Source organism: Gambusia affinis, linkage group LG06 (assembly GCF_019740435.1).
Source record: "Gambusia affinis linkage group LG06, SWU_Gaff_1.0, whole genome shotgun sequence".
Classification (NCBI taxonomy): Eukaryota; Metazoa; Chordata; class Actinopteri; order Cyprinodontiformes; family Poeciliidae; genus Gambusia; species Gambusia affinis.
The window spans coordinates 17,230,244-17,244,126 of NC_057873.1; the positions used below are offsets into that span (position 1 = coordinate 17,230,244).

Genomic DNA, 13,883 nt, shown 5'->3' on the forward strand with positions numbered 1-13,883 from the left:
GTCTGATAATCCAAAAAGTATGCTGCCATCTTCACTTATTTTTTATTTATTTATGGGCTCTGTCACTTTCTATAAAATTTGGTGAAAGCCCTGAAAGACCACTGTGATATATATCAGCCAAGACTTTATGAAATGGCTCACACGGCATATGGAGACAGCTGTATTAAATCTAATTACACAGATTTTACTGCTTAACATCAATGTTAAATGGCATGTAACTAAATTGACACATCCATCTCCTGTTTTCGAGGTTAAACACACACACACACACACAGGATGAAATGTGTGGAATTTAATGAGTGCACTGTGATGAATCCACTTAGTTCACAATGAAAGAATCAATCCTGTGCGGTGGGTAAAGTAACTAAATCCATGACTGACTTAGGAAGGTCCCTGCTCAAACTGAAATGTAGGATGTTTGATGTTTTCTCTTTATAAATCAGTGTGATCCTTTTTGATTTCTCAGACAAATAAGACGAACGTCAGAAATACATGTTTGATCTGTAACGGTCTGAATATCAGTTGTATTCGGTTACAAGACGTAGGCAGAGTCTAAAATAGTGAGAGAGTAGCTTGACTGAAAATGTGTCATTCCTCTCCAGGGTTACTCCGCTTCATATCCAGTATGTTTTGATGATAGGTTTAGTCACATGAACAGGACTAGCAAACATAAAAAATAGAAGACTGGATGGACGAGTGTCATTTTACTCTATAGCATGAAAAATAAATCAGACTATAGACTCTGACATAAATCAGGTAGAATGTTAGAACAGCAGAGCTATAATTTTACTCAGAGAAAACATTTCATTTTCAGCCTTAATTCAACCTAATTAACACAGGTAACAAAGATATGCCACACATACAAGGTAGCTTTATTTTTGTTTTGTTTGCGTATTACGAAGGTAAACCTACAGCAACTTTTTCTTGACTGATATGCAGAACTGTAATTTATAGTTTATTCTTGAACCCCATGTAGTAACTCATTATGAGGGCAACAACATTTCCTCTAATGCCAAGGCAACATAAGATAAAAAATATAATTAATGTCAGTCAGCTATGCCTTGAATAACTTTACTATAATTTTCTGCATACACAGTGCAGTAGGAGTCCCGTGCCAGCTGCTGAAAATGGGGAGAATACAGGTCATTTCTGGAGGACTCAGACATTTTATCCTCTTCCCAGAATTTCATGTAATTTTTTTCCATTTTAATTAGCTGGAACCCAGTAGAATGTGGGAAAAGAAAAATGAACTTAATTAGGGTTAAACAAAAACAGTTTAACTCTAGTGAAGAAGTGTAGACATCCTTGAAATAAATTAATCTTTCATTGCAACAATGTCATTTCTTCACTAAGGGAGAAAAATCTAATTAATAAAATTAGATAAAATCCAAACAATTAAGAAGTAATTGGTTTTAAAAAGGAGAAATTGTCCATTTACATGCCACAACTCATATTGAGTAAATGCAATCTAGGCATTCTTAATTAATATTTTGCATATTTAAGTTAATTAGAAAGTTTAGGACCTTGATGAGTAATTTGTAATTCTATGTTTTCTTGGGTTTTAAATAGTTATTAAACAAATGGGTATTTTAATTTTCCACTCCACTTCAAGAAAGACTTGCATCTTGTGCTTCACGTGGGTAAAATAATGGGAATGTCAGAGCTGCTAAATTTTATTTATTGTTAATAAATCTTAAATTTAAACTTCCCGAGCTGGGAAGTTTACTTTGTAAAAGTGCAAAGAACAATCGTCATAGTAACATTGCTTTGTTACCACGGCTACAGTCTGATAATATGAGTTTGATCTTTGAATTTGAGCTCTTGTTTAGCTTGTTTTCTGAGTGAAACTCTGTGCTAAATCCAGTTTAAAATACCAGCTTTGTTATAATTTTGTCTTAGCCTTGAACTAATAATAAAGGCTTGTCTTTTAGCTACCATGCTGTCACACACTGGTGATATCAGTTTTGCTCCTAAATATTTAATGACTCATGAAAGAAGGGTTAAAAAAATATATTGATTACTGTTTCTATTTTATCCTAAATTGGAATCAGAGTCATCTAAAAATCTGTATAAGTAGGTGAAAGTAAAAAAAACATAAAAAATTAAAAAAAACTCCCAATATTTCTCATTGGTCTGTTTCTTAGAAAGAGAGGATGAGGAACATTAAAAATCTCCAAAGCTCATTGTCAGAGAACCTTAGGAAAGAGTTGCATCTTGGGTTCGCCAAGACTCCCTACCGATGCTTAGATACTGTCTGTATGTTCATTGGCTGCTTCAGAGGGATGTTAGGTATTCTGTAATAGCCACGCAAGTAAACATGGAGTTTGCTGGGACATTATTCTTTAGTTAAGAAGGAGCTTTTTAATAACAATCACAACAAGTGTTTCTGATGGCAAACAAGATTAATTTATGGAAAAGGACTTCATGCACAAGAACAAAAACAGTATTAAATAGTGAATGTTGGCCTGAAAATGAATCATGATCTAAAATGTCATGACTCTGACAGACAAACTGGTAGTGATGCAGTCAAATTTTCTGCCTGTAATCTGTCTGTGAGTCATTGTTGACTTCAGTCTTCTGGCACACTGTCATTGACCTCTGACTTTTTATTGTATAGACATGTTTTGTTTATTTGTTTTTTCCCCTGTCATTTATTATCTGTACTGATGAGTCAGTGGGACGCATCATGCTTCGCCACTTAGCTCATTATATTTACCGATACAATGACAACCAGTGAATAATGATTTGGAAAATTTCATAAGCATTCAACATGCTTTGCATGTCTAGATTTTGTGTGAGAGGTTGGTGGATTATTGATCTCTTGTGGCTCTATTTTAATTATCATCTGTCTGGAATATAAAATTGATAAGAAACTTATTTATTTATCTAATTAATTAGTACCTAAATTAAAGCCGCAGATGACCCTGGAGTTCACATGCATATTTTAGTGAACAGCATATTTCTCCTGCTTGCAAAGAGTATGAACTTGTTTTCAAAAGTGTCAAAAATACTTAAAGCTGTGAACAGAAACCTTTTATGCCTTTTTGTCAATACATGAAAAGGCTGTGGAGCATAAAAAGAGGAACACAAAGGATTTTTCTCCCATTTCCTATAATCTTCCTCTTCACTCTCTGTCCCTCATTTCTCTCTCTCTTTAAATCTCTCTCTCTCTCTGAATATTTTAGTATTGATGAGCCCATTACTGATGATAACACAGTGCAACATCAGCATCTTTCTCTCTCTCTCTTTCTTTCTCCCTCCATCTCTGTGTCTCTCTCCCTCGCACACTAATCAGAGGTCAGATTACAACTCTGCTCTTGCTGCTGCTGCTGAGCAATTGTGTGCATTTCTGTGTGAGCGTGTTTGCTCAGCAGGGGGTTGGGGAATCTAACTTCCTGGCATCAGTCCAATAAATTGCAATATTTTCAAAGCTGAAAACCACTCGCGTACATACCCCACTGGCACACAAATACAGATTATGAGTGCGATGTGTGTTGGATGTAAAAAAATTATGTTCAATAATCACAGCAGATGAGCAAAAGATGATGTTTTCTCAAAAAGCTATTGGGACGCATCAGAAGGAGCAGAGGACAGCACAGCCTGTGACCCTTTGTTGCTCAAGGGAAACCCTAAGGCCCTAACACACCTAATTCAGAGAGCTTTTCTATAATCATAAGCAATACTTGCTTTTTTTTGTGTTGATCTGACAGTTTCTTTTGAATGGCCAGAACCATCCCAAATTTTACTGCAATCCAGTCGAGGTGCTTGAATATAGCAAAATTATTAATATTAGTGGTAGAAGTTATTGTAAATAAATAATTGCAAATGCCTTCAGTTTTGGTACAGTACAATCAGACGCCACATTGCATTGCCATCTTTACAATAATGTCCATATTGAAAGAGATACTGTTTTAGCTGCTGCAGTTTCCTGTGCACTACATATGGCCACTACTGCGGTCAGACAGCCGTAAGACAACGTCACGCAGAGTACAACCAAAATGTATCTAAATCTAATGACATTCAAAGCAAAACACCACATAAATCAGGAGAATAACCGTCCAAGTTTTGTTTTCACACAATTAACTGGAACATTAAACTACACAATGAGATGGTATCATAACAAATTATTACCAAAAGGAGCAAAACATTTTAGCTGTATGTGTCATGTTAAATATAGGGCTACTGTATGCTTAGATACAAAATCAGACCAAAAAATTTGATCAGGAAAAAAGCATAATGCAGACACCTAACTGAAACAAGCTTAAGTTTTCTATTGACATTCTCACTTGTGTGATTATATTAAGTATTACTATTGGAGAGTGTATTTTGAATTTGGCTGTTAGTAACTGTACTAAGACTGCTGTGCATCAATCAGAAGTTGCTAGGTTAAAATTGCATAGCTGCTCTCATTGCTCACTTATATCAGGTACATTTTGAACAGGTTTGCATGCAATGCTTCTGCTATTTTGTGCAGGGATCACGCTTCATTTCATGGCCTTCATTGATCACAGCTGCTATATAAAAACGGCTCTAGCATAAGGGAAACAGGTGAGACCAGCTACTGAATCTAATTGTATTTCAGAGATCACTGACAGCCATGTGGCAGATTCATTACTCTCTATTTTTCTGCTGGACAAGTCAACGAATGTTCAGCGGAAGAAGATTAGTCTTCTGTGTGGACTGGTGAATGAAAGCCATTATTCCTCAGGGATTTCCTTAATTTTATTTAAAACCCATTAACAAAAAATGAAATAAAGTCATATATATACATACTTCCCTATTTCTACAAAAAGATTTGTTGAGTCTTGATATACCAACATTGCTTGGTATATCAAGCAATGCTGTTTGTTGCTTTTAAATGTTAACAGCCAGAAAATGAAAAACGCAAAGGGAATAAGTTTCATAGTTCCTGAGGGAAACGCTTATATATAAAATATGCACATACTATTTGATCTACCTTAAGTTTGATCTCATAACCACTCAGCTTAATCAAGACCAGAAAAATCAATTTAATTACCAATCAATCTAAGCAGTGTAGTCTACTTTATTTACTAACATTAAAATGAAAATGAAGAAAACGACCTGACATTTACAACTCTTTTTTTTTTTTCGCATACAGGCATCCTTATGAGGCTTCCTGACAAACATTACCTTACAACATCAAATCAATGCTGGCAAATTTGGAAACAATAGTTAGTGATTCATTTCTAGGATGGTACTTTGATATGTTCTCAGCACAAATTGAGTAGACTGAGTCAGAATACAGCATTAGCCTGCTTTGCTGGAGCATTACATTACTAAGATGTGCTCAATCAGCCTTGGAATGACGTCACAGCAAACACTATTTGCTTACAGATAATAAAAACCCCAAAATTCTGTGTCTTCAAAAAATTGAATATTACATAAGATAAATACAAAAAGGATGTTTTAAACAGAAATGTCAGGCTTCTTAAAAGTGTGTTCATTTCTATGAGCTTTACTGCATCATTGCTGTGTGGCGTGGAGACAATAAGCCTGGGGTTCTGCTGAAGGGTGATAGAAGCTTAAAGATTGCTTTCAGATCATCAGCATTCTTGGGTCTGGTGTCTCTCATATTCAACTTCACAATACTCCATAGATTCTTTATATGTTCGTGTCAGGTCAGTTTGCTGGCCAATGAAGCACAGGAACACCATGGTCACTGAACCAGGTATTGGTACCTTTGGCAGTGGGGCAGGTGCCAAGACCTGATGGAAAATTAAGCAGCATAAGGCGCATGAGATGTTCTATGATTTCCTGATAAATGGCTGCACTGACTGTGAACTTAAGAAAACAAACAAACACCAACAAATCAAATAGACTGGGATCTAAAAATGTCATTTTTGGCCATGGTGCCTATGGTTATTTATTTGACAAGCAAAGGTACATGACATACCAGAGGATGTATGTGCAGGTTGTGTTGTTTCAAAAATTAAAATAAAACACAGCAGCCTACAAGGATGAGAGTGGCCATGTTAAAAAATTGATAGGCTCTTTCACTTTCATATTTTTATCTTGAAAGAGATGGCCACAGTGTCACAATTCGCATTTTGAAATGAAAGTGGATGTTAAAGAACCACTATTAGAAATATCTTATCAGTGCTTTATGAAATATTATGTTTGAAAAATACACAATTATAGTAGGACCATATATCCAGGTAAAATAAAGAGTTCCTCATCAAAGTCTCGATACAGAATGAAAAACAGAGACCTTTCCATTACCGTTATTTCTATCAGAGAAAAATTAAGAAATCATCTATTTCAGCAAAACAATGCTTCACTGACACTGTGATAATAACTGTAAGCTGCAGGACCTGCTGCAAGATAAAATAACACTAAGTTGGACATGAAGCGGCATATATATTTAGCATAGCATTATTTGTAACTACAACCTAATATTATAAGGCTTGTTTTAAGTTTGACAGACTAAAATAAGCCTTGTAATCATTCCCTGTGTTGAGCTTGTCCACATTTTGATTAAAGCCTCCCCAGATAGTGTTTAGTGAAGATGTGTCTCTAATCCTTTTTTAAAAATACTTTTAATTGTGTTAATGAGAACTGTTTTAGCTGTTCTATTTGTTCCTTACTTTTTTAGATTTTCTGCTTCAATTTACTGTCTTCTGTAATTACTAGTATTATTGACACATGCATCCCAAAGTGTGTTCATCGTTAACTCCATAGGCCATCTTCATTCCCGTGATAGTCCATCATCTTGCTGGCATGCAGTCTGTGTTTTTCTCTCTGCGTGCCAGCTTACGTGTTGGTTACCCCCAACCCAGATTCACTAACTCACTCACGCACACCTCCCCTCCTCCCTACATGAACATTTTGACTCCTTTTTATTGGTCAGACAGTAAATAATCTGACCTGTTCCTCAATTTGTCCCTGGTCACGTCTCTCTCATTGTCCTCCTCCGACGAATCAACTGAATTGCTAATTCTCCTTCATTCTGTGGTGCTGAACCCGCTTCAGTGATTCAGTGCCGCAGAAGGAGAGAGGGAGAAAACAACACAAATCATCAAACTGTGGAAACTTTACGCTGGACTTCAAGCAGCATGGACTCTTTGCCTCTCCTCTCTTTCTCCAGACTCTGGGAACGTGATTTGAACTAAAATCAACGCACTGTGAAAGATGCACTATAACACTATGAAATGAACTGAAAACTTTACTCTCATCTGAAAAGTTGACTTTGGAAGCACAGAGCAACAGTCCAGTCTCTTGTTTAGGAGTGGAGAGACATAAGAAGTGCAACATTTGAGCCCATGTGGAGGATTTGTTTGTGTATTCCTCTTGATCCGTTAACTCCAGCCTCAGTCCACTCCTTATGAAGCTTCCCCAATTTCATTAACTGATTTAATTTGACAATCTTTTCAAGACTGCTGTTGTCCCTGTTGCTGGAGCCTCTTTTTCATTCTACTCAACTTCCTCTGAAAACACTTGGCTATAGTACTCTGTGAACAACCAACAATGATCTTTTGTGGCTTAGCCGCCTGATAGAGGGTGTTGAGGTCTGTCTTCAGGAGATCTATCTATCAGTACTCTTCCCCATTACATATTACACGTTAAAAATCCTTTTTCAAATTTGATCGTAGATAACATTCTAATTTTCTGAGACACTGAATTGTTGGGTTTCCATTTTCTGTAGACCATGATTATCAAAATCCGACTCCCCCTGATGACAGTGATTTATCTCTCAGCCTGTGTGGCTAGCCACCTTACGAAAAAATATTATTTTAGATGTTTGTGTCCTGTATCTCGTTCTTTTGGTCACAGTCCACATGGCTATAGGTAAGAAACAGAAAAAAGACAAATCAGCAAACAAAGAGCTTCTCTTTATCTCTTTCCTCAACCGACAGACCGGATTAACACTTGTATTACTACAGATCACACCAGAATCCATCTGTCAATCTTCCAGCCTCTTCACCCTCCCATCACTCATGAACAAGAACAAGGCTTTTGAGCCCTGTACACTTGAAGCAAAGGCAATTTAGAGTGCCTGCTCATAGTCTAGAAATGTGGATTTATGACTGGAATAAATAATATATCAGATCCCTCAGAGGTAATTAGGTTATGTCAGAGATTATATTGGTTTATAATATTATACATTTCAAAAAAATCCAGCTGGACTTATTGTGAGCCACACTATACATGTAAACAATTCCAAAGTTTTTAGAAAATAGCATACTATTAAATCCTACTTAAGGTCTGAACATGAAAATAACTTATGGAAAAAGTGAACCCAGAGAAAAAATAAAGTGATGAGCAATAGTTAACTACATGTATTTAAAAATATATATTTGTGGGCGTGCTGTGGTGGCGTAGGGATTTGGAGGCCTTCAGTCCTCGACGTGGCGGTCGCGGGTTCGATTCCCGGACCCGGCAGGCGTTTGCCGCATGTTTTCCCCCTCTCCTTCCCCCCTTCCTGTCAATCTACTTTCAGATAAGGGACACTAGAGCCCACAAAAGACCCCCTGGAGGGGGAAAATATATATATATATATATTTGCAGGAATTAAATGAAGTAAAAAGAGACAAAATCCCATTGAACTGATAGGAAACAGAGTAAAAAGCTGGCTAAGATAAGAACAGGTGTGAATGGGACAAATGTCAGTGTTTCAAAATTTTAAAACAAAAAAATTCCATCATACCAATGGCTTCATTTATTGAAATGACAGAGAAATATGTGCAGTTCAAAAGGAAAACAATTGTCTGTTGTAAATTTGTCAGGTGTCAGCGGGTGTTTAAAGACTAACAAGTTTGTGCAATTTAGCATTTGCAACCCTTTTCGGTATAACACAACAAATTAGTCCATTTTCCACAACTTTACCCATAATTACAAGACTCCTTAATGAAGCACAGCCTCGTACCTTAAAATAGGTATATTGCTATCAGTTATGAAGAGTGCTGAATTAGAGGCACAAACGTTATTTGCTCAAAGTCAGTCCTTTAAAACAAGTTTTAACAAGACAATTTTCACATGCAGAATCCAATTAGGAGTGATTTATCACTTCAAATGGATGCGCTCCTGTAGGAATATTAGGCGAAGAGAAGCCAGTGTGAGCAATGTGACGATTCTCGGGAAGACTGAAAAGCGCGATAAGGTCACTGAATTATCTGTGGAGCATATTATGCAGAAGCACACTGACAGAGCATTTACAACCAGCTCACAACACTTTGGGTCGTCAATCTCGCCATCAGTGGACATGATGACACCCAGCAGGTCACACTCGCTCACACTACTACACTTACTCTGCGTGTGGCTCATTGTTACACGCCGTGTGAATGTCAGCAGAGCGCTTCTTCTGAATGTAAATACCTGAGCAGGTAAGCGGAGTTATAAGACAGACTTACATCTCAGAGGACGGAGGTTGGCTACGGCAGAGGAGCGCGTGTCCGCACGCCTGTCCCATCGCGCATCCTGCCCGGCGCCTCCTTCTCTAACCGGGCTGCAGTCAGAGGGGGAGCTGGCGTGAGAGCAGCCTGTGTGTCGGTCTGTCGAAAGAGGATATGCGTTTGGATGGGTAGATGATGACTGGGTGTGTGCTTCCTTGCTTTCTCTCTCCCGGTCTGCCTGCCAGCTTGCTCTTCTCTCCAGCTCTGATAGCGCGCAGGGATTGGTCGGGACCCAGTAAGTGATATTCGAGCCGCGGTGAGCGAGCATATAACAGCTGAGCAAAGAGACAGAGAGCAGCGGCAGAGAGAGCCCAGCCGTTCAGCACTACATAGATGCATCAGAAGCCAAACGGAAGGATCATACACGATCACTCTTTGCTTCCCTCTCATGGCATTTCCTAATTTCCAGCCGTGGACATTGACATGTGCTGTGAAAATTAAACTTTGACCTTGTACCTGTGCACTTTGGTTGCGCATTTTCACTCTGTGTTGCACACAGACACCGTGCATTAGGTCCGCGGCAAGACAAGATCTGGAATTGATTCCTCTCCCCACTGACTAAAGATCTCACTGGCTGGATCAGACGGGTTTCAATAGGAACCTCACGCTGCTCCTCTCCAGCGTGGCAGTCATGGGACGCTGCAGGTCTCAACAGTCCGTCACATGTCCCTTACCATATAAGGTGCTTCCAGGCTGATAAAACAAACCTGGAATTTGACTAATAAAACTGCTGTAAGAATTTGTATGCATTTAATCTGGGTTGATTTTATTTAAGACTTTGCTTTTATATCAATAAACTCATACAACGCCATTTTCTACTTAGGTGGGTACAGTACCCTGAGACTTGTATTAATCATTGACACATAGTGACAAGTAAAATAAGACCAACTATTTCATTTTATTTTGACTTTAGAGACACAATAGGTAACATGTCTCAGATTATGTTTTAAACACATGGAGGTACTAAACAAGTGCAGTCAACAGGTGATAAACAACCAGAGCACAAAGTTAAACTTAATTGCAAATCATCTTCCTTAATGCATATTTGAAACCTACAAATTGATATTGATTGATACTAAATATTCCTGATTAACAGTGGAAGTCAGGAGTGCACACAAACAAGTGTAACTGTAACTGTAAGTTGTATATTTTCACAAAATGTTTTCTTTAATGTATTTGTCCACTTATACTTGACTGTCCTTGTGTCCCTCTGTGTCTGTTATAAGGGGCGTGGTCCTCCAGGACCACTATAAATATTAAGATATTAATTTCCATTGGACTTCTTGCAGCTTGACACACATTCTGAACAGAACAATTTTTTGTTTGTTTGTTTGTTTTTTTGCCTGGTGTCTAAAAATTACTACATGCAAATGCTAAAACCTCTCAACGAAAACTTCACTTGAGGTCCTGTGAAGTGTATCCTGGCCAAAAGGAACATTGTTCCTGCCGCCTCAAGTAAAAGAACAAAATAATCTGTTCTTGAGAAGTATTTATTGGCCTTTAGTAGTAAGGTAAAGCTTTGATTTTAACCTTAGCATTGTTGCTGAACTAAATGAGACATAAACTGATAGACTTTTAAAATCAGTTTCCACAAGTTGGTCTGACAACCACAGCTAAGAGGAGGTTTTCATTGGTAACAAATACCTCAAATGCTCATAGGCTAACAAGTTTCATTTTAGCGCTGTAGCTACACCTTTAAAAGCTGGATTAAGTTCTTGCTCCAAGACAAAAACTTTCTAAACCAGTAATCCTATAATAGTTTCTAAGATTTACTAGATTGGGATGCTCAATCAAAACATATACAGTCTACATAAACTCACTAACATCTTCAGCTGGATTTCAACGACAGTCAGGAAGGATATTACCAGAAAAATATTTAAGCTGATTGTCCTTATGCTGAAGACCACATTGGAAAACTCACATGTTTGATTAATATTTGATCATTTTAATGGACATTATTCATTATGCTCCAAAATTCCTGCTGATGGTGTGGTAAAAACCAACTGGGACTGGATGCCATTGCAACGACTGGTGTGCTACTGGAGTCGCGTTCAAAGATGCCTGGAAGCTGTTTTACATTTTTGCTGACAACTGAAAAAGAAAACAGAGTAGAACTATTATTACCCTGCAGCCTTCAGTCACAAACGCCACAGGTGTTGACAATTATTTAGCCTAATTAATCCTCCACCTAGAGGCTCAAGTGCACATACAGGCTGTGACTGACTGACAACTTGGTAATTTCTATTTAATTGGTTGCACATGCTAATCATCACGTTAATTATCAGAATTTGTAGCATTTTATTACTTCTTGAACTGAATAACCTCTAAATATAAACCCCTAAATTTCACAATATCAGACGGAGCAGAGGACAAATTTGCCATAAATCCAAACATACGTGTGAATTTTCCATTTCAGAGATTAAAATTTGCTGCAGCAGTAACATTATTCTGTTTCCCTTGTCTTTTTTGTGCATATGCCCTCATCTGGAGTTTTCTTTTCCTATGTCAGTGACTCACAAAGCCGGACCGCCACGTGGAGAGGAGGACTAACAAGTCTGGATCTGTGTGATTCTCTTCAGCGTTAGCAAACACTGTTCATTTACATTACTGTGCAACAACCCAGACCCCTAGCTCCGACTGTCAACAAGTATGACTGGGAAAGCTTGAAGACAAAAGCTTACTATTGTCGGTCTCATCTAGTTAGAAATATATATTTGTAGGATTTGATTTTTTTAGCTTTTGTTCTAGGTTTTCAATAAGAATCTGCCTTGTGAGGCTTTGCCATGACAAACAGGACACCTGTCATGTCCTGCCATTCTTTTGTTGCATCTAAAGTATCTAGCTTTGTGTCCTGGAGAAAGTTTGTGGTTGCATGAAAGAGTGAAGAAATTTATTTTCTTCACTCATAGTATTTACCTTGACAGCAAAAGTTATCTGGGCCGGCTCTGGGCCAAATTTAGGTGAGCATTTTCACGGATCCATAAACAGACCTGAGTCAGAATCTTTTTTTATTTTTTCATTTTTTTTTTGCCATCTTGTATGTTAATCAGCTGTGATTTTCCCCAAACCTTTGAAATGGTTCAAAGTTACACTGAAGCAAGCTGATTTTAAAATAACAAAGTTTACAATTTTAAATCCCTTGAAACGGGTTAAATCAAGGGTGATTTCCTTATGACTTCTTCTGATATAATTTGCAAAGCAACTTTTTTTTAAATTTTTTTTTTTATTTGTCTCTCTTTCCATTTCTGCCATGGCAAATTGATTCTGGTTTTGCAGTGGTGCATCACAAATTTTGTTGATGTTATATCTTTGAAGAGGTAAAAAAAAAATATATATTTTCAAATGAATAAAGGCAATGTTATATTGACATTTGATGCCATTTTCTTGTCACTTGTCACGAGACTTGTGACCATGATTGCTGACAGCTTTGGCTGAGTTCTACTAAACAGAAGAACTGTTTAGTAGAACTCAGTGGAATTTGCATAAAATGTAGGAACCTTTGCCCTATAGCAATCCAACTAATTTAAGTTATTTGCCATTACTGAGTCTTAATGGCAAACCTGGATTTTTACATCAGATTTTCACACATCATGGGTACAGCAATGTAAATAATTCACAACTTTTTGAAGTGCTTACCTTTTTATAAGAGGTTGTATTGTGAACCCCTGCTTATATCCCATACTCCATGTCTTTCATCATATTTCTAGCATCCTCGTGTCGAATGACATGTTCTCTGTTATTTTTCCTTGTGTTTAACAACCTACACAATGCCTGGGAATGCAGCACAGCAAGTATTTGATCTATGAGGAATCCTCCCACATTGTCATGGATCTACTTAGCAGTGACATCTGGCAAACTATTGAACACCGCAAGTCTCCACTAAAGCCAAATGCAGTCACATCAGTTAACATTAAGTGATGTCAATGTTTTTTTTCCCCTCAAAGCTGTGTAGAGGGGAAAATCCTACAATCTTTACAACAGTTGGTCATTAAGAGCAATACATCCACCTGTTCTTTAATTGGTTTTGCCTCATTGGTGTTGTTTGGGAGCTTCACTCTCCTCTTGAGAGGTTCATCTAACCTGTGTTACTTCATCACAGTGAGTTCAGGTTTAGCTAGCTGAACTCATCATATTTGCCTGAGTGTGCAAATTGTAAATGTCCAATTAAATTGGTGGAAACCGAATGTAGCTCACTGGGAAGAGGCCGCAGGGCATAAGGAGATTATGCTGGAGGGTCTATGTCCCCTCTGGCCTGGGAACATCTTGTGATCCCTCAAAATGAGGTAGATAGAGGGGTATCTGGGTTTTCCTTTCCTTTTTTGCCCTCACACCCTCTGATAAGTGGAAGAAGGTGAATTGAGGGATAAAGACAGGTCTTTTACCCCCAATCCAAGAATATCCCAAAAAATACGGCAATGTCGAATCTATATGAAGATCCCTAGGTGATACTTGGAAATAGGTTGAGACATCTGG

The 13,883-nt window shown here is 37.8% G+C and overlaps 1 protein-coding gene across 5 annotated transcripts in view; it reads right to left on the minus strand.

The window, feature by feature from the left end:
* Positions 1-13,359, minus strand: part of LOC122832938 (cGMP-dependent 3',5'-cyclic phosphodiesterase) — a 189,044-nt gene extending 175,685 nt beyond the window's left edge. The window contains exons 1-2 of one of the 5 annotated variants that reach the window (XM_044120168.1): positions 13,047-13,359; positions 9,369-9,509 (exon numbers count right to left, since the gene is read on the minus strand). In XM_044120168.1, coding sequence (XP_043976103.1) covers positions 9,369-9,427 — 59 coding nt within the window. In that variant the 5' untranslated portion in view covers positions 9,428-9,509; positions 13,047-13,359. The other 4 variants (XM_044120167.1, XM_044120165.1, XM_044120169.1 and 1 more) reach the window with 4 other exon arrangements.
* Positions 13,360-13,883: the final 524 nt, after the last annotated feature.